Consider the following 23,602-nt stretch of genomic DNA (forward strand, 5'->3'; position numbering starts at 1 on the left):
GGGGACTCCGTGTGGGCCTGAGCCGGCCCCGGCCCCGGCCCCGGCAGTGCCCGCAGCGAGTGGCTTCTGTCTTCCAGTGAGAAGCGCCAGCGCGGCGGGGAGCGGGGTAAGATGAGCCCGGTCCGCGCCCGCGGGAGCCGCAGCACACAGCGCTGAGCCCGCCCCGGCGGCCGCCGCCAGAGCCGGAGATGGCAGCGGACTCCGTAAGTGTAACGGCCGCTCGAAACGCCTCCCGGTACCGGCGGGCACCCGGGACCCTTCACCACCACCCACGGGCCCCCTTCCCCTCCCGGGCCCTCTCACCACCCCAAGTTCTCCCGTGGCCGGTAGCCAGAGGGCCGTCACAGCAGTCAGTGCACTCCCAGCTCGGAGATTCAATTTAAAATACACCTCAGGAATTTAAAATGTAACTGCGTAAGACCAACTTTCAGGCATTGCATGCGTAACAAGCCCCAGCAATAAATCCATTAATGGATTTGTTGGTGGACTGAGCGATATAACCTGTTTGGATTCCGGTTTGTCATTGTGGCGTTCGCTGTCCGGAGTCCTGTGCTCCCTCCTGTCACGAGAGCCTGTGACGGCCGTAAAACTGGCAGAGGGACAGACAGAGCACTTCACCTTTTGAATCCAATTCAGAAGCATCCAGAGATCACCAAAACATTTGCTGTTTCTGAAAACACCCTCTAAGGCTGAAAACATCCTCTCATTGAGTACACTTGTCATTTTGCCGTCATCCAAGAAATGTTTATAGTCTTATCAGTGCTGCTTGTATTAAAGACCATGTGGAAGCGAGAGTGTTCCTTTAAACGAGTCTTTGTTCTGATTTAATTTTTCTCCTGGACCCCTCGTTATGCTGGTTTTCTCCTTTTTGCATGTTTTCATTTGGAGCTCAATGTCTGTTACTGAGTGCTTTTAGTTTTCAGTCCTGAAAATACTCCACTGGTGTTTAAAATGCTCCTTAAGTAACTGTCTGACTTTCAGCTGAAACACCGTTTTATGGAATAAGCTAATAACCTCAGTTATTAGCGGGTTCCCAATTAAAAGTACCACTCAACGAATAAAAACTCAGAGATCAGAGCTCTTGAGTTGATTGTATAGCACAGTTTCCAATTTCATAAATTTTAAGAAGGGTAACTGACTCAAACTATTAATGATATCACATGGATTCTTGTAGACGATCCCCATCTGGCAGAACAAACCCCATGGCTCAGCACGCAGCGTTGTCAGGAGGATCGGGTCAAACCTCCCTTTAAAACCCTGTCCCAGAGCAACCTTTGAGGTAAGCAGATTCGTAAGGGATCTGGTGATCATGTATAGGAAGCTGCTGCTCCAGAGCAAGGCAAGGTGCTGTCACAAGCTGCTGTTCTGTCAACTGCATGTGTCTGCAGAGTTGTATTCACAAAACTCAGGTAGCTGTATAGTTAAGAGGGTTTTATTTCTTTCTTTGGAAATTCTATTTTGTAAGTGATTGTTGGCAGCTTGAGGAAAATACCTCCTGAAATAGGGTCTGTGGACTGGGTTAGCAAGCTAGAGGAGACAGAAACATGGAGTTGCTGAACCAGTGCTTTGTTGTGTGACCTCCAGCAAGCCCCCTGCCCTCTGGGCCTGTGTTTCCTAAACAGTAAAACAGGGTTTATGGAAACGCTTACGTCACTGTTTAAGCTCAAGGACAGTGCTGGGACGTGTAGTGGCAAAGTGTTGCACGTGGCCTTGGCAGCATGCTAAGCTGTATCAAGTATCCCTTTGCTGCCTTGCTGTTCAGTCTTGCAGAGCACAGTAACACACCAACATGCCCAAGAACATGTGCAGAAGCCGACGCATGCAAGCGCTACGTTCCCGTGAGCCGAATGGTGTTGCTGTTGCATATCTGACAGACGCAGCTGCAGACCTGATGCAGGGGAGAAAGGCTCTGACAGCCGGTACAGCACATCTGGGGTGGCTTCAGGAGACAGCACCACTGTCTCCTTAATGTAACTTTCTTTTTAGGTTCTACCAAATGTTTCGGAGCTCTATTTAAATGATGTCCCTCCAGTCCCCACCTTGGCAGACATTGTGTGGATAGCAGCAGATGATGAAGAAACATATGCCAGAGTCAGGTTGGTTTCCTCTTTGTGTCTGCTGGTCCTTACTTTTATACACTAGTTTATTTTGAACAGTATAGGCTGGACATTGATCACACGATCACAACTTCCAGTCCTCCCAAGGTCTGATATGGTGCATGTTGAAATACATTTTTCCCAAGAGACAGGAGAAACAAAAAATTGGACAAAAGACCGTGAGAGGAATTCCTGTAGGAACTGCTAAGAGCCTATGCTGTGCCATATTTTACTCACTGAAAGATCTGTGCAGAGTAACCCCCCTGATTTGTGGTGTTTTCTGGTTAGAAAGTTGAAGAGTTGAGTTCTCCCGGGATTGAAATGTTCTACGCCCAAGAGTTTGGTTCTGGTCAGTTGAATTTCTTTAAAGCAGGGCAATAGTAATGGGTAGCTTCTGAAAGATAAAATGGCCTTTGAAATCAGAGGCAAAAGTTAATGGGTAACATTTCCCATGTGCACCCAGTGCTCTGCCTGGCATGGAGACACAGTTACCAGCAGAGAAATGACTTGAAACCATGTGAGCACACCCAGACTTCTGTCCCTCTGTCCTCTCACCACACCTTGTGCTGTTGGGTCATGATTTCTGTGACAGGCTTTCTGTTCCTTTAATGGAGAGATAGCACATACAGCAGCACAGCACATCTAAACAGCGGTACATACAGTGGTACATACAGCATAACGGTGCAGAGGCTTAATTAATTGTGTTGAAGTCTTCTGCTGTCCTGAGGTGGAGGCAGAGCGTTGCTGAGCATTGTTGTCACGGAGGGGTCTGGACCTTGTAAATGACCAACAGGTTTTTGTCCTGCAGAAGTGACACTCGCCCGCTGAAGCACAAGTGGAAGCCGAGTCCCTTCACTGTTATACAGCGAAATGCTTCAGTCCCCAACCTGAGGAAGCAGGAGGAGAAGCTGCTCGCCTTGAAGAAACCTGGTTTACCAGCACTGAGCCGAACAACAGAGCTCCAGGATGAGCTGAGTCACCTTCGGAGTCAGATAGCTAAAATAGTGGCTGCAGAGTCAGGTAGGAATATAATGAGGTTTTTGGGTTTTTTGAACAAGAAGAGCTCAATTAGTGAACCATGTTATTTCCTCCACACAGAGCAGACTTGCCTTTTTTTTTTTCCAGCAGAGCTGTGGCTCCCGTTGGTGGGACACTGTCTTTGGCGTCAGCTCAGTGCTGGTTCTGTGTTTAGGTGTTCACATCTGTTTCACTGGAGGAGCCCTGCTTGTTTTTAAGAAATGCCAAGTGCTACTATGTGACTGCATTTGATCCAGAGGCCGACTCTCATCTCAAGCACCTTGTTTTGTTAAAACATTTGGTGTATTGTTGCCATTCCTGCTCCAAGTTGGCCAGGAGTGAGCAGGTTGCATTTTGATTTGGGTAGGAGTGAGATGTTAGTGTTTGTTTCTGTTACAAAAACGACGGTGCCGTTTCTGTAGCAAATAAGATATTTGGGGAAAAGCCTAGCTGAACTATTTATTTCTTTCTTTTAGTAAAATTGTGGGCAGTTAATAGCCATGTCTTAGCCACAAAGCTGAACTGTGAGGAAAGACTTTTTACTTCTCTTCCTTTCATGGTTTTTCCTGTATAGTCAGCTCTGAAAATATGATGGTATTTGGTAGGATCCAAATCCAAGTGGTTCTACAAGTCTTGCTGCAACAGTAGCTGGTTTAGAATGTGGAAACTAGTAAGATAGAAATACGTTGGTATCTATTTCTGGAGTGTTCCGAAGGCAGAGTTGTCGATCTCCCAACTCAAAAACATTGAACAGTTTTGCAAACTAAAGGAATTTAGTCCTTCTTGAAGAGAGTTTTTCTTAAAAGCTGCGTTTCTTGTATGCAGAATACTTTTTCCAGTTACCAAGGCGACAGCTGTATTATGGCTGCTTTCCAGGGGAAAGAAGGTCCTATAATTCTTCCCATTATCAAAAAAAAAAAAAAAAAAAAAAAAAAAAAGCAAACCAAAACCGAGGATTGTGCCACACTTGGAATGGTATCAGGCAGGTTAATTCCTGTTTATAATGGGTAATAGTGGCTGATGAAACCTTCCTTATACTACATCTGAAAGAAAATATTTTTTAATTCCCAGATTGCTACTTTGTGCTGCACTGCGTGGTGCGTGCAGGAGACCAAATCTCTCATGATCTGCGAAAGACGACGTTGTTGTCTGATTATTGTAGCCCCAGGGGACTTGCAGGTTTAATGGCTGCGTAAATTTAGTCCAGCTATCCATGAGCCATAAACACATTTGAACATGAAACAGAGTTGTTGTGTTTGATTTAGCTGAAATCTGGTTTCTGCGTGAGAGATTTGGGGTTCTTTTTCAGTTCTGTGGGGTGGTCAATGGACTCTTAAGAATCTACTTGATACCAGTAATGTAAATATATATGCCGCCACATGAGAATATATGGGATGGTTTTAGCATGCAAAGTTGCATTTAGATGAGATTAGGTATTTCTGATGATCCACGCACACTCACAGAGTACCCATCTCCTTGTTTCTTATCATCTTTGGTCCTGTCACAGTACACGGGATTGTGTATGCCACTTGACTCTTACAGCAGCATGGTAAAATGAAGCCGCTCTGGGGGTGAGGGAGCCACGTTACCCTCAACTCTGCAGGGAATAAGCGTAAAACAAGGCACCACAGATGTCCCCTTCAGAGAGGCTGCTTGTGTCCTCTTTCTTCTTCATGCAAGATCAGAGGAACAAACAAATTAGAATAAAGAACAGGGGAAATTCTGTGATATTTTTTTTTTTTTCCTTCTGAGTGTTGTCTCAGCTCTACAGTTGCTCAAGCTGTGTGCTAGAAAAGTCCATTTTAATTCAAGGAGAGTAATAATGAGGAAAATTAGAGATCCAAATGGGAGAAAAATGATTTAATCATTTAATACCTTTTTCTCTCCCTCTCTACTCAGCAATGTGCCTGGTTGTTATCAGCTGGCATTTTGAGAACAGTTCGTATTGACTTCGTGTCCTCTAAGTCAATAATGGGGAGCTGTGATTTAGGGCCTAGCTGTAGCTTGGTAATCTGATGAAGGAGATAACTATTTAGCAGGCTTATTTTGGAAAGATTGATGTCAAAAAAGAAATACTGTGCAATCTGCTTTATTATATACTGTTAGAGAAATCCCTTAATTGGAAATTGATAACTATCTACAAGTTTACTCTTGAGGCCACGGGCATTAGTGCTTATTTTTTTAGGTACAGTCTGTTTTCCATACAGGAAGGTTCTTTCAAGGAGATGTGCACTAAGCATTTTTCTGAGTTTTTGGTTGTTTTCCCTTAGTGTTTTACACTGGAAATATCTAACTCATTTTCACTTAATAACACTCGGAATTTTTATAGCTGTTCTTATCCCCACTGCACTTTAAAGCATGAACAAATAAATCCCATCTTCCCTGTGGAATACATGGGTGCTATTCTCATTTTACAGATGGTGATGGAGAGCAAAACAGGTCAAAATGCCTGCAGTCACAGAGTGAATTGCTGTGACCATTTAGTGCAAAATGCTGGAGCTCCTGAACCGGCTCTGCATTCTCACCAGGTGTAATAGTTATGGGGGAAGGAGCCTGAAAGGAAAAGGCAAGCAGTTCTCAAGGTGATGAAGAAAAAGAGGAGGGAAGTTAAGACAATTAAGACCTACATGCTGATACAGGCTCCCTCTGTGACCCTGAGCAGCAGCTAAACCTCTGCTCCTCCATTTCTTATCTGTAAAAATGGAAAAAGTAAACATTACCCGACTTCTGCAGGGACAGAGTGCAGTGTTTGAACTGGAGGGGAGACATGGTGATGGGCATGAAAGGAGTAGAGTTACATAAGGGGGTTGGTGGGATAAAAGGTACTGGAGAAGGTCTTGTGTTGCAACACGGTGTCGCAGGAAGCAGCGTGGACGTGGAGGGTGACAGAATATGATGAATTTGTTTTCTTATAGCATGGGGGAGGCTGGCTGATGATGCCTCTTATATTTTGTTGTTTTGGGGAAAAAAAACACCTATGTGGTTTGGTATTAGTTTATGTCTCCACCTATATTGTTTTCTTTTTCAGCTTCTGCTTCATTAACACCAGATTTATTATCTCCAGGAAGTTCAAATGCATCTTCTCCTTTACCTTGTTTTGGACCCTCTTTCCAATCTACAACTTCCTTTGTCATTAGCGATATCACAGAGGAGGAGGCAGAACTCGAAAGCCCCGAGCTCCCGTCAGTCTCCATGCTTTGTTCTACAACCTCCGAGTGTTGTAAACCAGAACCAAAGGATCCTGACGAGGAAGATTCTGTGTCTCTTTCGAAGGCCAGCAGTTTTGCCGACATGATGGGCATTCTTAAAGACATTCATAGGATGAAGCAGAGCAAAGACTTGTAAGTGCTTCCTGAACTCTCTTGATTTTATTTTATCTCTTTTTTTTTTTGTCTGTCAGATCATTGTAGACAGTGGACATTGCATTCACTGCTTGTTGGTGCTGCTCTATATTTCATGATTCACAGGGAGGGAAATACCTGTGTATAGTACAACTTGCTAACACTTAGTTTCTGGGGTTTTTTATTGATGGCTTACCTGCCTGGATAAAAAGCAATAGAGAGGAACTCAAACCGATTAGCATGACCTTTGGCTGTTTCAGCTTGTTCACCTGAACAAAAGCTTGTGTTTGTCCTGATGAAACCCAGAACTGTATGTATTGGCAACTTTCAAAGTGAGAGCTGCACTGCTTTCTCTGCTTGCAGTGCTTCCAGGTGCTGGTGCTTAGACCATCTTGCAGACCCAAGCGGTTGGGAAGCTCAGCAGCTTTTTCAGCGTGGCACGTACAGGAATTAACACACGGAGCTTTTCAGCTTCTCAAGTTTTGCATCTGGCCCAGCTCTGAGCATGGGCAGAGTTTTCACTCGTCTCATGACGAGTTTACACATTGAACATAAGAACACCTCAAGCTGCTGACATGCCAGCTGCTGCATGGCTGAGGCAGGATGGCCCAGCATGGCCCAGCTGATACAGTAGATTCTTTAATGTTAGCTGTACTGCCTTCCTTTTACATGTGAAATCAGTGATAAAGTTCAGTTTCCACATTTTTCAGCCCAAAGATCTATCCAGCCATTATGTTGTGTGAGTAAGATTCCTGGCCAAAAATAACATGTTGTGTGATGGCTGTTCACAATTTCTAATTCAGTTTAAAAGAAATTAAATTCTCAGCACGGAAAAAATCACATAGTCAAATGAGAGAAGTACGTTCAGCTTGCATCCAGAATGTCAGTACAGTATTACACATCCATAATTCACACTGCGTACCCTTTTGCTTTTGTTTTCCCAAGTGTTAAATATTACTCAAATCTTAAACACTTACTTGCTTTATATAAATGCCTGTAATCTTTCCTGGGGGGTAAGCAGAATTCATGGACCACAGATGAATCGCTCCTCTTCTTTCTTCCTGTCTGTTGCAAAGCAGTGCTTTGAGCATCCAAAAATAATTCTGAATTATTAGGCAAAGGGAGAGAGAATTCTTGAGAAAAATACCTGCTGTTGTGCGTGACTCGGCCACATTGGCTCAGGAGGGGTTTGAGTTAGGCTTTAGGTAACTCCCCTGTTAAGAGTATAACTAACTGTGCCATTCTAATGGTCATTCATGGGCTCTGTTAAATCCAGAAAAGCTTGCAGGTGCTTCATGTTGTGACATGTAATGTTTTAACGTTATTAGAAACGTGTACTTCTAGGACTAAGCATTTACATGTAACAATGTAATTATCAATCTTGTAATTAGTGCAGACTGGTATGTCAGCCTCCTGTGGAAGCAGACTTTTTAGGGTAAGAAAACTGCCACCATCTGTGCCAGATGAATACAGGGAAACGTGCATTATTTAGGGGAAAAAAGACTTGTACAAATACAGATTACGGTAGGGAAATCCAAGGCATTTCTTATCCACACCTGGATATGCCAACAAGGCTCCTGCCAGCACTGGCCGAATCACGAGGAGCCAAGTGCTGACTGGGAGGAAGGCTGTGAAAAGCAGCATGTAGGTGACGGGGAACGTTGCAGTATAATGGGTCACAATTTGACTTCAATTTCCTCAACAGAATGTATGAGAACAACTAATAATGAAGGTGTTTGATCTTGCTGTTACTCTGGGAGAGAAGGTGTGTAAATGAGTGGGAGGAAGAGATGGCTTGTGCACAAAGGAAGGATTTACCAACAGCCTTGATTCTTTTTAATGTTACAGGAGAGGGGGGAGAGCAAGGATTTTGTACTGTAGAATACTTGGGGGGGAAGGGGATAGCTTCCATATCCCTCCTGCCTGGGGTACGGAGTGAGCAAAAGAACCGAGTCACCAGGACCCTTCTCCCCTTGTGACAGCTTGACCGATTCGCCGGGAGCTGGGTCACACCTGCTGCTTCTGCTGTTGCTGCTTGCGTCAAGGCTAGGAACATTTTAACAGAAAAGCTTGAGACTGTTTCTTGCTGGAGCCAAACTGCTTTCCTCTCGTCTGTTTATCTATCTCAGCCTCTGACTTGCCTCCTATGTGCAACAGTGATGTTTTCAGATATGGTTACTACAGATTAAAGCTGGTTGAAGAATCACAGGTAGTTGAAAAATTGCATTAAATAAATTACTGCTGTTCATTACTTGATGAGGTTTAATTCCTAGACACAATTCTCCAGTGTCGATGCAGTTGTGAGAGCAGCCCCGTGCTTCTGCAGCTGTACTCACCTTGTGGACATGCCCTTGGGTTACTCAGAGCAGTCGTGCTAGTGTAGGTGTGCAGCACGTGTAACACTTAAAAGGATCATGTACTCTTTAAATGGATGAAGGTACCAAATGATGCTTAATGAGATAACTACATAGATGCTTCTCTGATGCTCCTGTTTAGGACTTGGTGCTTAAACACAACCTTGGAAGCTTCAGGAATGAGTGAGAAACGCTTGCAGAAATGTGCATGTTTCAACAAATGTGAAATAGAGCCTGTTAAAGTGTCTGTGATGCCCTCTGCGAGGGGAGTGGCTGAGTGGTGTGCCTGCTGGGCCGTGCGCTCAGTGTGGGGTTAAAGACAGGTAGCGTGAGGAGCTGCTTGGACTGTGAGTACACTTTGACTTGTAAGTACTACCTGTTACAGCACTGAACAACTTCATTTTTCCATGATTATTCCCTTGGCCCTTCGAGTGGCTATAAAGGGCTGAGACACTGAAGGTGAATGCTGGTGCTCCGTGGTCTGCTGCTGGTTGTGCCTTGCTGTAGGACACTTGTACCCTTTGGTAGAAGAGGTTCTTTTCCTCACCCTGGTGTGGGTTATTTGTCCCTTCACTCATCCTTGTGATCGGCACAGCTCGAGGCTGGGTCATTGCTGTCTCTCCTCACTGTTTTTAGCGTCGCCTCCGCCTCTGGCTGCTCTGGTTTCCCCCTGTCCCTCTTCGGAGGCAGCTGACGGATACTGGGGTAACTCTGAATTCTCAGGTTTGCCTGTGTGGAAGGAAGGGTTTGGGGAGGCCTCCAGACCCTGTACTCTGGTCTCTCTCTGCACCCTTTTCAGAAGGAAGGGCTCTGTCTGGATGAAGTGAAAGGCATGCTTCTGGCTACAAAGTCATCTTTTAAATAGTGATGCATTTATACAACTGTAAATTAAGAACTTGCATCAGACAGAAATCTGACATTGTGCTACAGGTTACCAGTGCAGGGTGCTCAATGGCATCTTACACAGCTTACCAAAAGCCTTCAGTGTTAATTTGAGAACAAGCCCCTCCCAAACACATACGGAAATACTCTGTGAGGATTTTTTCTTTCAGGAATGCTTAAAACACCCATAATGTTTTCTGACCAAAGGAGGACTGCAGCTATTAAAAAAAAAAAACCAAACAAGTTAAGCTCTGAAATTATTAGTACAGGTTCTAAACAAAACCTTAGTGAGCAATTCATGATACCTGAGGAAAAAGAACTGGGTTTTGGCTTCCTGTAAGACAGCCTCACTAACGCTTCTAATGCGAACTGCTTGTCTGCACTTGTTGGAAGTTGAGGCAGGATGCTTTGATGACAGAATGCTCCAGAAAAAGGTCATGTGCAGTAGCTCAGCAGAGGGAAATATATACCAGCCCTCCTTTAAAACACCTGTAATTACCCATATTTAAATATGAAAGCATATATCCATTGTATAGCAAAATTAATGAGAAAAAAAATACTTCCAGGACTTCAACTCAAACACCACACCACTTGTAGATTTATATTGAGGGGATGTAGGCTGTAAATAATTAATGAAGCTTTATTTTACTTACTTGTTATTAACACAGTTGAATTATAAAGAGCGTTGATGCTGAGATTTTCAGGATACTCTTTGATCCACAAAATGAGCTCCAGGTTTTCTAAGCCAACATGAAAGGCCTGAATTTTTAGCTGCTTTTTCTTGTTTTGTGGTGGTGTTCTTGCACCTTCTCCACTTGTGACAAAAGCTGATAAAGGCTGCAGAAAAATGCTGAAAAGATTCTAACCAGAGCTGTAAAGCATCAATTTTGACACTTCTCTTTACTAATACACTGGGCTTTTGTCTTCCATATAGAAACCGAACTTCAATGAAGGAGGAAGACCCGGCCGTTCTTATAGCAGAAGTCCTGAGAAGAAAATTTGCTCTCAAGGATGAAGATCTGGCCCTGAAGGAGAAATGATGTTTCTGTCACTAAACTCTGTAAGCAAAAGTGTTATGCTCCCAAAATTTTCTCCACAGTAGCTGCCTTCCTAAGGATTGAGCCTTTTGCCTCTTTTATTAATTAGAAATGGTTTCTGCACTGGACACTTACTTAGGAAAGACCCTACGGATTTGATGTGTTTTCCATGTATTGTTACATTTAAGAAAAAACTTTTTAAGAAGATGGAAGTTCTTTTCCACCTGTATTTTGATGTTGATTATTGATAAGGATCTTCTAAAGAGTGCAATGCGTGCTGCTGGATGACGTTCTTTTGACCTACAATTTTCCTTAGGTTCAAAGTAAGCATTAACTTCTAACGGCCTTGTTACAATATAACTAGTTACCATTGCTAGTATAAACGGATGTCAAACATCCCATTCTTTCTCTGTTCTGAGTATGGTACAGAGCTACTGAGAATAAGCTAAGTAATGCTTCCAGGTCTTCAGTGTTCAGGAGGTTGTTGAAACGCAGTGGTAAAAGACGTCTTCCCAATAACTCTGTGTGACCCAGTGGTAGGATGAAACTGCAGCCAATGATCAAACCACTCAGTCACATCTGAGGGATGCTGGCGGGTTTTAGTATGCCCTGGGTATTTCTTAACTCACAAATTATCCCCACAGTTGCATGACAGAATGGCCTTAATTTCTTGCCAGTAATTTAATGTTTCATTAATAGTCCTTGTATTCAGATAATGTATTTTATTTAGCATTCAAAAAGTCTATTTATTGAACCACCAATGCTAAGAATCAAGCACCCACCACAAGAGCTGTCATCTGAGAAAAGGGAAGAAGGAACTTGGCATTGTCTATGGCTACAGTTCTCACTAACTGAAGAGGTATCCTTCAGCTACACATTCTCTGCAATGTTCCTCATGGTTGTATTTAAAGTATGATTTTTTTCCTTTATATAAAATGGAGCCTTAATAAGACAATGGTTGTCCTTGATCTTATTAACATGCAGATGTCCAAACATGTCAGCAGTGGTGCTTGTATCTGGGGGAGGTTGGGGGTGTGTATGGAATTTCAGCTGCTGCAGCACTGGCTGATGGTGCTGCAGACAAATGCACTCAGATGCCAAGGATTTCTTAATCCACCAGGCCCTTGGCCCTTGAAAAATTAAATCATCATCTCCACCTTAGAATTGAGAGAAGAGGCTTATATTACCTCTGGCCACCCAGAGAGCAAGAGCAGAAATTTAAGACTTAATCAGTTTTATAGGGAGTTGATAGAGCTCTTCCCTTCTCAGATGCACGCCGAGAGCCACTGGATGATGGGATCGTTCTCCCTGTCCCAGTAAGGCTCCTCTGCATAAGGATGTGGTGGGAATACACCTGCCTACAGGGGAGATGGAGCTGTAAGCAAGAGTCCCTGTTCCTGGGAACGTGCTCCATGTGCAGGCTGGATGTAAGAGCTTATCAGCACAATTAACTTCTGGACTATGACATAACTCCAGTTGCACCTATTGTACTGAAATTCTGGCCCAATGGGAAAGTAAAGCTGTCTCAAATGGCCACACTTATGGTGTTAATACTCAACATTTAAAAAACAACAACAAAAAAGAGTAAAGAAGTGGGTGGTTGCTGCTGACAAAGCAGGTTGTTGTTCTGGAGGGTGATCATGGTCACAGATGGACTCTGCTGTCTGCTGCTTGTGACCCCTGGGGTTTTTGAGCAGCTGCTCCTTGCACTTTAAAACAGATACAATATCTAAAGCATGCCCATCCAAAACCCTAGTGTATCCAAAAGCAGGGGATTATGTTGAACAAGCCGTGTAGGGGAAGTACCACTGCTGTTACTGAGACTCAGCAGCAGCTGTCACACGCATTTAAACCAATACTGACCAGTTCTTACTCCAGTCCGCAGCACTCACTGCTCCGCTTTTCACCTCACCAGGGCCAGACCAACTGCATCAACCTGCAGCTGTAAGCCCTCGCAGGCACACCCCGCTCCATCTAGGTGCATCCCCACCTGTGAAAGAGCTATGAATTCAACATTAGGATTACAGTTCAGACTTACCAGAACAGATGCACTGTTTCAATTCCTCCCTTGTCAGTCTTCCTCACTTTAAATCTCTGGTAAGTCTGGCAACAGCAGTTCAGTGCTGTGATCCCACCTGCAGCTAGCAGAGGTGCATCTTTCACCACTGCAGACACGCAAGCTGAAACACGAGCCTCCCGTTACTGCCACACACACCAGCTGTCACGTACAGGGGCTGGCACAACCGCGGTTCTGAGATAAGCAGAATGTAGTTGAGCCTAGAAAACCTTTACATTTGGACTTCCAGGATCCTAAGAAATAAAGACAGGTTAGCAGCGGACTCTTTCAGGCTGGACAGCAGCATGTTACATAAACACCAGACAGTAGCCACACAGGCTGAAATCATGATTGAAACAGTCAAACCATTATAAACATACTTCTTCAAAATTTTATTTTTATTAAAGCAAAATTTCAGAGAACAAAGAGGTCCTGCTGTTGCATGGGTCTACTACATAGGCTGGCTAGACCATACATACAGAAACAACAGGTATACTTACCTAATTCTGACCGCTTTCTTACAAAATAACGCTTTCCTGAGGCTTCACAAGAGGTCACACAGGCGACCCATTCAAGGTCACTTATCAGTGTTTGATCACTCTGTTCCCCTCTGAATCCTGCGTGAACAGTAAATCATAGCACACATCTAACCCCTGCTCCCCCAGTTTGCTCACGCTCCTGTTTGCAGCATCACGGGAACAGCCCTCATAGGGAGAGTCAGGCAGCTGCCTGCGAGAGCTGCTGTTGTCCTTGTGAGGAGATGGGACATTCTGGCAGCGGTGAGCGATTACTCTGTTCCCCTCGGAATCCTGGGTGAACAACTGCCTGCAGGGACTGCTCAGTCCTGCCTTGCTGGCCCATCCCTCCTCGGCTGAACCAGCACCAGCATTCTGGCTGCGCTCTCTCAGAGGCTGTGCTCTAGCTGATCTTTGTGGAGGTGAATAAGCGCCAGCAGCCCAGGTACTGTCTCTTGCTATTGTAGGATTTATATTCTCAGTCTCAGAGAAATCAATTAAAGAATTTACACTACTCAATTGGTGTGGTTTCTTACTCTGGTTTGCACTAAGTCTTGGCTGGAAATCAAGTCTGGTCTTTGCCACCTTCAGGAACAGCTGGCCCACTTGTTTGTTTATCCCGCAGTCTGAAGTTTTGCTGCCACTTGCTGAAACTGTTTCTCCAGCAAATACATCAGACTCATTTCTGTGAGCAATGATCCGGTTGCCCTCTGAATCCTGGGTGAAACTGAAGAAGCAGCAATCCTCTCCCGCCCCACAGGAGGCTTCACTGTTGCTGTGGGACTCTGCTTCTAACGCCAAAGAGTCTGGCAAAGGAGTCGACGAGGCTGTTGCTTTCTGTGCACAACGTTGGGGCGTAACCTGCACCATCACCTCCTCGGCTCTGAAGGATTGTTTCTGGGCTTCCTCCCTCTGTGGCAAAGCCAAGATCTTCACAGGGTAGGCAGGCAAAGAAACACCTTTTTCTTTACAGTCTTCATTCAAGATGAAAGGAGATGACCTGGAGTTTTCTTTGTCTTTTTCATCTGAAAACAACACAGAACTGGTTGAAGCCTGAGCTGGCACACACATTTCTTGGGGGTTAGTCACTACCCACAGCACCATTCCTTGACGCTTGACTCAGAACTGCCGCTTTACTGCTCCTTCAAGTAGCACCACACAGACTGTTCTACACCAGACTAGCACTGCTGCTGCCTCACGGTCATCTGTGTTTGTGCTGCTGAGCCTGCCATAGAATGGCAGCCTAAAACACTGGAGTAGTTCAACTAAGCGAGCTTCCCTTAAGTGAGATGCAAGAACTGCATCTCCAGCTGCTCCAGTTTTTGGCCTCTCTGCCTTCCTTCTCTCAGCTTACCAGGCAGTTCACCTGTGACATTGCCTTTACAAGCAGCAGGTCAACAGTTAGTTACAAAGAAAAAAAAAACAACAAACCAAACAACAACAAAAAAAAAACCCACAAAACTCCACAGTGAAACTTCTACAGCTTGCCTTCATCACCTGAAGAAGGCATCAAGTCCCACGTTTGCTTCTGAAACCATTTAATATAAAACTTAATACAACCTCAATATATACAAACTCATCAATTCAGGATAAGCTAAAAAAAAAAAACCAAACCAAAACCAAAAAACAGATAAGAAATACTCCAGCATCTTAAATCCTACAGATCTCTGACAAACAGCCGCAGCATTTGGTGAATCCAAACACACACAGTGAGTAAGTGAACACAATCGAGGGAATGAAACGACAAAAAGAGGAGACCACACAACACATTCAAAAGGAGTAGGAATAACGAATCCAAAGCAAAAACCATCAATGGCCCTGTTACAACACAAAAATTCTGTCAAATAATTGAATTGTACAATTTAGGTAATGCTTCCTCTCATCTCCTTATTGCTAAACTATTTCAATGTTGATAAACTAGCCATTACACAATTTACAATATACAAACAACTACACAATCCTGCACTGCTGGTTCCTGCATCTGTTTCATTTCTCTATATTTGCTAATTTGAGACCCACAAACAAATCCCAGCTTCTTCTATTCCAGAGCACAAAAGCAGCCTCAAAAGCACCAGAGGTTGTGAGCTGGCTTAATTAGCTTAAATATTCCAGTTCCCTTGTGTTTCCTTCATTGGTTCAGTTAGGATTAAACACTGTATTCTTCAGAAAATGCTTTGTCCAACCCCTCATAAAAAGCTTTCCTCACTCACCTCCCACTGATTCCCCTTACAGGGAAGTTGTTTGAACCACATAACATTAATTTTCTCTTCCAGCTATAATGTTCTTCCAAGAGCATTTATTTAACTGACAATTTAGGGCTGCCCTCGTTTAGAGAAAACCTGGCATGTAACGCTCTGCATGCTGCCCTTTCTCTGAGCAGGGAGAGCTGCTCACAGGACACCGCCGGGCTCAGTGCAGGATCCTGCCCAGACCGTGCCCTGCCCCAGCTGAAGTGGTGTTCCTGACTGTATTGTGCTTTATGTGATACCATCGGGCAACCCAAAACTGGATGTTTTGCCACCTGGATGGTTTGTGTCAACACTCAGGCTGAGCCAGGCGTCCCAGCATCCCACTGAAAAACTTCAGTTTTGCAGGGAGTAAAGCCCGGTGCATTATTTACAGTTCAGATTGCTCTCCAGCAAAGACTAGCTACAACTGCTGCTACTTGGTCTAAGACTGTAAAAGGTGCCTGCATTTAGATTAAACATCACAATACAATCCTTTCTAGGACTTCAAACCTTTAACCTTTACCCTCTTCACTAGAAAATCCACTTTTCTGCCTAGTAAAGCTGCCAAGAAATAAAGCAAGATGGCTTTCTTATGATGGCCTGAAACTACTGTCCTACAGGGCCATACGCTGTTCCCCATTACCTGTCCGAGTGCTGAAGAAGGCAGAGATGATGGTTTGCTTGGTGCGTGGCTGAGAGGCTCTTGTCTGCGTGAAAGCGACCGAGACATGCTTCCTTTCCAGAATTCGACTAGGTGCTTTTGGTTTGGCTACAGGAGGCTGGGTAGGGAAAGAAACAAGTGGAAAGTGAATACAGGCCGCTAAAAACAATTCTACCCTTCTTCCAGCATTGTGGCACAGATCCCACCTTTGTTTAAATGCTCCAGCTCTTCCTGTGACACCATCACAGAACGGCTGAGGTTGGAAGGGGCCCACGCAGCTCACCTTGTCCAACTCCCTGCTCGAGCAGGGTCACCCCGAGCAGTAGGGGCTCAGGACGGAGGCTGCAGGCTGTCCCTGCCATCCTGCACCGTCCCAGCTTTGCTAACCCCCCCTTACGCCTCTTGAAATAGTTTCCCACCGCACCCGACTCACAGCCTCGCTCTGCCAGCCACCCCGAACTCCCAGTACCACAGCATCTCCCACCTCCACCACCCCGGGAAACACACGCTCCCTCGGGACGGGGGTCTGGGCACATCCCGCCTGGCTGCAGCGGCCCCCCACACACACCGAGCCCCACCTGCGCCGCGTTCTGCTTCAGCTCGGCGGTGTCCAGCCAGACATCACACGCTTCGGCCTGCTGGGCTGCGTCGCCTTTCCGCCTGCGCTTCATCCCCGGCACCGGGCCGTCTCCCGGAGCGCGGAGCTCAGTAGGGTCCCGAGGAAGGGCCGGGACCGGGGCGCTACCTCAGACGCCGGGTCCGGCCCCGCTCCCTTCTTCCCGCCTTCGCCCCGGGCTCCGCCCCCGCCTAACGGCCGCCAACGGTTACCGCGCGCGCTCGTGGGAGAGAGGGACCAATCCGAGCGGCTGGGCGGGATGAGCGGCAGGTCGAGCCCCGCCCACCCTGGGCCGTGCCCTATATAAAGCGGCGGGGCGGTGGCTCCCTGAGGAGATTGATGGCGGCGGGAGAGGGGCGGCTGGCCGGCCGGCGCCAGAGGCTCCTCGGCAAGATGGGGACAAGTGCCTGCAGAGATGCCAACGATGGGGGGGGGAGGGAAGAAACAGGGACTGCTGTGCAGATCAGAGGGCGAGCAGCACAACACACCTGGGGTTTTTCCTCTCCCTGATGCTCTCCTGCCCCCAGCCCAGGTGTTTGCTGAACAACTCAAGCCCTGACACCCCCACCCCCCCCACCCCCCCCAATCTTGTCTTTACCAGCCACAGGCTGCATGCTTCAAACCATTGCAGCCAACACACAGCACCTGCTGAGAGGGCCTCATCCACCCCAGGGGGTGCAGAGGTCCCTGTGCAGAGGTGCACTGGGGCTCAGGCCCAGCCACACTCTCTCCATCTCTCCTCTTACTGCACTTTCCCCCTCTCTCACAACCCCACACTCTCACCAGGTAAGGGACAGGGTCCTCTCACTACACGGATAGCTCTGTACAACTCCCCAAGTCATATAAAAGGGGCCTGAAATGATATTAAATAAATGTTCTACCCTTCTTTGTGGTTTATACAAGCTCACCTCAGTCTGTTTCCACAGGTTAGACTCTGCCACCTCTAATGGGGGGCCAGATGGCAGCTCCTTAGTTTTTGCTTTGAGACCTGGTAGCTTCCAAGAGCCCTTCCCAGCCCACCACTGTTAAGAGTACAGAGCTGCAGCACTAACAACATTTTGTTCCCACTGTTTATTCAGATATGTGAATTAAACCAGTGTACCATTTTAAGAGCAAGCTGGAACTAATTCTGAACTAAAAAAGCATAAAATGCAGCTCTTGCTTTCCCTCCCTATAGAGGCCACTAATTCCTGAAGCATTTCATTCCTTTTCTCCTCAAAGTTTGTGGCCAGATTTGTGCCAGCATCACCACAGCTGGCTGGAGATGAATCATTCAGGTAAGGTCACCTGCTTGTCCTTCAGGGCTCTTAATCTTCCTTGAAGGTCAACTTGTTCTTCACCTTCCGGGCCATGTAAGCAGCTGTGAGGACAGAGCAGGTCACAGTGAAGAGGCACAGGGCAGAGAAGTTATGTGCCAAATCACCCTGAAGAGTGGAATAGATCTGTCGCCTGGATTCATAGTCCAACACCACCGCCTCGATCTGCGCCAGCGTGCAGAGTACCAGGCACACGTGAAAAATCTGATGGCTCTGCCCAAAAAAGTGACATTTCCCGGGGAACCACTTCTCAGGGTAAGGGTGTGAGAAAAAAAAGGCACCGATGAGGAAAAACAGCACCTGGCATTTGTGGTACAGGAGGGCTGGGTCAGCCCGCTCAGAGGGCGGCGCAGTGTAGATGCGGTGGACCACGGGGCTGATGTCCAGCATGTACGCCAGGCTGGAGGGCAGCTCCTGGCAGAGCCTGCTCAGAAGGCGAGCGGACTGGTGGTACCGGTACTTGGCATAGCAGGAACCAGCACAGGACAGCCACGCTAACAGGACGGCCGCCGGCATGTAAAACCCCTTGATCTTCTCGTGCCAGCTTGGCTCGATAGCGTAGTAGTAGTGCCCCAGAGCACTGCCGTACTGGTAAATGGCGACCCCCACGTAGTCCATGAAGAAGAAGCTGTAGTGCCAGAACTCGGATTTGGCCTGCAGAAGGTGAGCGAGGGTGCTGAACGTCAGGTAGGTGATGGACGCCACGATGATGATGAGGAGGGGTTGGGCATGCAGGTCCTGCCCAAAATCCACTCGCTGTGAGAGCTGCTGGAACCGCAGCAGCAGGATCAGTGCTGCCACCAGATGGGTCCAGACGTTGATGGCTTCATTGTGCTGCTGGAAGAGCGTCGAGAAGTAATAGCACCAGGTCTGCTGCACCGGCCGGTAGCCGGTGTGGATGTAGGGCTTCCAGAAGACCTTCGGCACCTCCGAGCTGCTGACGGTGGAAGGGGAGAGGGGGGCCATCAGCTGAGGGACCTGCCGCACGTTAATGAAGAGGCGGCTAAGCTTTTCGGTGATGACCGTTGCCATGATGCAGCCAAACTCCAGGACACCGCCGTACAGAACCACCTTTGGGACGGAAAGAAAGTTTTGCTGTGGGGTTTAATAGTGACTTTACCCAAAAAAAAAAAGAAAAAACAACCCAAATCAACAAGCAGGGGCCGTTTAAATGCTCTGTCTGGTTTTGTTTTTTTTTTCAAAGATACGTAAAATCATGCGTGACTGGAGGATGGCCTCATTATAGCTGAAATAAAAGAATCACCAAAAATAGTAATAGGAAGGAGGCTGAAGGGAGATTTAAGAACCCCTGGAGTGCCCCATGCATGCTGCACAAGCGACAGACTGTCTGGAGGAGTACAGAGGTAGAGGACACCAGTACAGGGTTAATTGACACAATAATTAACACACCAGGACACATCAGTTCCTAGCTCACCCCTTCCCAGCAGTTTGGGAACTGCTAAACAAACTAAACATCCCAAACAAACTTCCCTCTCCAGGAGCAGCCCAGAGTTTCCCCCTTTTAAACTATCTGCAGCATCTATCTTTACAAATAACAACGAGCCGCGTTCCCACAAGCAGCGAAGTAACCTGCTCTGCCTCACAAGGGGTGCATCCGAGAACATAAATAACTGTAACACCAGTAACAGAAGACACAACTTCTGTGTTTCGAGTTTTTACTGTCTTTTTTCAGCTCCTGATTTTCCACGTGGCTTTGCACAAAAACAACGCGGCTCAAGTAAGTTCATCCTGTTGCATCACTGAGGTCCAGCAGCGTAATCTTTGCGAACAAGCGCTTCCATATTTACAGTTTTGAAGCTGCTGTCCTCACCAAGATAAAGGCAGCCTTACTGGCTTGTTCTGCCTTGTCACCGCAGCCTTAAAAACATATTGAACAGAACATGCTCAAAATGAGATTTCCCCCCCTCTTTACCTGCTCTCGCTCAGACAAGTTCTGAAGAAAACAGCCCGACTCCTGTCCAGCTGCAGTGCTGATTTACGCCTCAACTCCTGGCAAGCGCAGTCGTTTCAGGGACAGCTCAGACAGGAAGAGCTCTTCAAAGTTTGGGAACAGGAGGAGGAGGGGTTGGAACTGTTTATTTTAAAAATCTCTGTAATTTCCTAATCAAAATGGAGTAGAGAGGTTTGTAACTCATGCCTGCCTGAAGCTGAGGAACACAGACACAGATAAAAACTGGCTGTTCGCTGCTCAGCTTCCCTCTTGAGTGTTTTTTTCCCCACCTCACCTGGTTGAAGAGGCCCTGTAATGAACGAGTTAACTTTGTTCATGAAATGGGGAAGGGAGAAGAGACATATTGAGATTTAACAGATACCTTGTGTAAGTAACAAGGCTTGCTTAAACGGTGCATAAAGGTCACAGGAAGAGGGCAACGGCTATAACTTACTAACTAAAGAGGGAAAAGAACAACAGCTATAACTTACTAGATAAGGAAGAAAAAGACAACAACTACAATTTACCAGATAAGGGGATTAATTATGCCAAGACTGTACTTCGCCACATCAAAAGACATTTTACATCAAAAGACACTCGTCCTTGAGAAGATCGACCGAATCAGCCTAGTAACAAACCTGCACGAGTGAAGAAAGAAGCAGCGGGACAAGGCGGAGACTTGCAAGAAAGGGGTGCGTGAACTGTATATAAGGAATGTAACTATAACAAAGTTGCGAGCTTTTGGCAGGGCACTGTCTCCCCAGCCGCCCAGCGCTGTTTTGCTCTCTTATCGCTTGCTAATAAATTCGATCTTTTTATTCACTACAAATTGGCTCCTCCAATTTGTCATGAGCGTCTATAACAGGCCCCATACCAAAAACAACTCACCTGGCTCAGGGCAGTATCTCGTAGAGGGCAATCCTGACCCTCGCTTGCCTTGTAAACCCTCCTGCAACACTGCAACATACACAGGCAGCCAGTGAAAAATTAACTTCATAAACCTCTTCCGCACTTGCGGCTGCTGCACTGAACTGAAACAGCCTCGAGTCCTGCCGGGGAGACGTGGGCAAAAGCAGAACTTCCAAGGTTAAGCTATTTTGACCAAAATTCGATGGGCTGTTTGGAAAAAAAGACACTGCCCTTCTGCCGCTCGGGGAACTTGCCTCTGTGCCAGGGCTGCTGCTGCCCACGAAGACACCTGGGTACGTGGTGAGGGGGCTCACCTCCAGACTGTGTCTGACCCCCCTCACGGCTGCCAGAAGACAAATTCCTATAGGAAAGTCACCCCTGGTTCTGCTCAGGGAAATGCTGCGGCAAAAGCAGCGGGAAAAGCTGCGTTCAGAGCAGCCAAGCAGGAGGCAGGAAAGGGAGCGGTGTTTACATCAGGTCCTCCAAAACTTGTTGCAGCAGGACTTCATTTGCAAAGCTCTTCCCAGCTATGAAGCCTTGAGCAACGCTCAGTTACAAACGCCGCACATCCTGCGCAGTGCTGGAAATCATTAATCCGGCTTGTACCCTGAATAACAACCTCCACGTACCTACGAGGTGTGGATAGCATTGCCTGTTATATCCTACAGGAGCGTTTCTTTTCTCAAGCAGCATCCACCCATCCTGCTGAATTTTTCTTAATGATACAGACTCAGCCCCCAGCTGCTGACAGGCCTGTTTGCTCCCCTACCTACATCTATATTTAGCCTTCTAGAGCACAAATACCTTTCTTTTAAGTGAAGATCTGTTCCTTCTCAGCACAGGCTCACCGAGCCTCTCCTCCCTCCCAGCAGAACAGCAGCACCAGCCCTGCCAAAACCCCTTCTTGGGCAGCCAGGGACCGATCCCTGCCCCTCCCGGAATATTTTTTTTTTTTTTTCCCCCGGGGGGGTGGTGGTGTGTATTTCAGGACACGGGTGCAGCTGGAGGTCAGGATCCCTGGGGCCCTGGACCCTGACCTCCCCTCCCGGTGCCCCGACACGACCTGCTGCCCGGGACAACCGCCCCCCCCCCCCCCGCTTCCCACCAAGGCACTTGCTGAGCCCACCGTAGCTCCCCTCCCCGCCGAACCGGGCTGCACCTCCGCACCGACCCCCCCCCCCCCCCGGCTTCAACACCGGCGGCTGCCGCGGCTTCTCCCCGCCCCGTCCCCGCCGGAGCCCTCCGTGCCCGCTTACCCCCCCCCCCGGCCGCGGCTCCGCCGGGCAGGGTCCCCGGCTCCGGGAGGCGGCAGCGCACGGAGGATGCGCCGTTTTCCATCCGGGTTGGGCTTCTCTCCTTAATGACTGACCTGTCTCAGATGGGGAGATGGAAGGAAACCGGTGGGGGTTCTGTGCCGACCCCCCCCCGCCATCCCCAAATGCTGGTTTGAATCGTTGCTTCTCCCATTGCCCCCACCGCACCCGTGACAAGGGCCAGCACTCATTTTGTAACCTGCTACCGTGGGCTGGGCTGCCCAGCCTAGGAAATACAGCTGCAGAGCTGCTTTTTCGTCCTTTTTTTCCTCTCTCTCTCTTTTTTTTTTTTTAAAGCAACCTGTCCATAGTCCAGCTTCCCCTACCAGAGAGGGCATTACTGTTTTCCTGCCTGAGCACCATCTCCTCCATGCTAGTTTCCCCCCTCCCCTTACTCCGCCATCCTTTCACTATCTGCATCCCCCAATCTCATTCCCCCCCCACAGCTCCCAGAGGAACCAGACCCAGCTCAGGCCCCAGGCATTAAGCTCCAGTTAAGAATAACACAGGCAGCCACATAAAACAGAACTGAGACAAGGGAACAGAAGGCCCCGAGCTGCGATCTGACAGCTTTGGCAAGTCAAAAAACTCACATTTAACATCTCTCTCTGCTCTTAACACCATTTGGGGTTTGGCAGTGCTGTCATCCTCCTCCCCCACCCCTTGAGAAGATGGGGAAAACCCACACACAGTATTTGGGACACTTGGTCCTTTCTCAGCAGGTAAAGAAATACATTAAAATGAAGAGCCAATTTTTTTTTTGATTGCTAATTATGGCTGATCTTGTCTATAGGAACTGAACCAGTGATCACTTAAGCCTCCATTTTGTGGTACTAGAGACACTCAGCATCTTTCCTAACCACATTATGTAGCAGGTCTCAAAGCACAGCTCTGTATTCCCCCATCCTCACCACCTCCCTGGGTGGATCCCGACCCACATCCCCTGCTCTCGTCTTACACAACGTTGATACACCATTAAAAACCCCAAAACCACACTATGACCCCACTGCAGATGGGTGGTTGCTCCCCAACATGTAGAAGTACAGTCTCTCTTACCTTAAATGATGAAGTATCATAACACTTCTAAAAATCCTTCAGGGAAAGGATCTGATCGCAGCCTTCCTGAGCATCAAGCCTGGCTTTATCTCACTGCTCTTCTTTCACTCAAACAATGTAATATCAGCTTTTGGTTAAGTATAACTCTGATGCAATCAAAAGTGGTTAATATGATGCATGAAAGCTTTCTAGACTGAGGTTCCTTTTTTAGCAAACCCCAGAAGACAAGTCAAGTGGTCCAGGACTCAATTAGC

General features: G+C 47.0%; 2 protein-coding genes across 4 annotated transcripts; one reads left to right on the top strand and one right to left on the bottom strand.

Annotated features, from left to right (window-relative positions):
* The first annotated feature begins 86 nt into the window (after nucleotides 1-86).
* On the top strand, nucleotides 87-11,682 carry MTFR1L (mitochondrial fission regulator 1 like). Of its 2 annotated transcripts, XM_049820907.1 has the most exons (7): nucleotides 87-203; nucleotides 1,175-1,279; nucleotides 1,987-2,096; nucleotides 2,905-3,116; nucleotides 6,142-6,454; nucleotides 8,951-9,155; nucleotides 10,625-11,682. In XM_049820907.1, exons 1-6 carry the CDS (start codon nucleotides 189-191, stop codon nucleotides 9,123-9,125), a joined length of 930 nt encoding a protein of 309 aa, XP_049676864.1. In that variant the 5' UTR covers nucleotides 87-188; the 3' UTR covers nucleotides 9,126-9,155; nucleotides 10,625-11,682. The 2 variants fall into 2 exon arrangements, with proteins under 2 accessions (XP_049676864.1, XP_049676865.1); XM_049820908.1 differs by lacking the exon at nucleotides 8,951-9,155.
* A 1,176-nt stretch (nucleotides 11,683-12,858) lies between these two features.
* On the bottom strand, nucleotides 12,859-21,542 carry LOC126047362 (membrane progestin receptor alpha-like). 2 transcript variants are annotated; one of them, XM_049820904.1, is made up of 3 exons: nucleotides 16,766-17,134; nucleotides 16,170-16,305; nucleotides 12,859-14,323 (listed from the first exon to the last, which is right to left on the bottom strand). In XM_049820904.1, exons 1-3 carry the CDS (start codon nucleotides 16,856-16,858, stop codon nucleotides 13,368-13,370), a joined length of 1,185 nt encoding a protein of 394 aa, XP_049676861.1. In that variant the 5' UTR covers nucleotides 16,859-17,134; the 3' UTR covers nucleotides 12,859-13,367. The 2 variants fall into 2 exon arrangements, with proteins under 2 accessions (XP_049676861.1, XP_049676862.1); XM_049820905.1 differs by lacking the exons at nucleotides 12,859-14,323; nucleotides 16,766-17,134 and adding exons at nucleotides 17,712-19,190; nucleotides 20,959-21,542 and having other exon boundaries at nucleotides 16,223-16,305.
* Between the last annotated feature and the right edge of the window lie 2,060 nt (nucleotides 21,543-23,602).

Source organism: Accipiter gentilis, chromosome 17 (assembly GCF_929443795.1).
Source record: "Accipiter gentilis chromosome 17, bAccGen1.1, whole genome shotgun sequence".
In the NCBI taxonomy this organism is placed as follows: Eukaryota; Metazoa; Chordata; class Aves; order Accipitriformes; family Accipitridae; genus Astur; species Astur gentilis.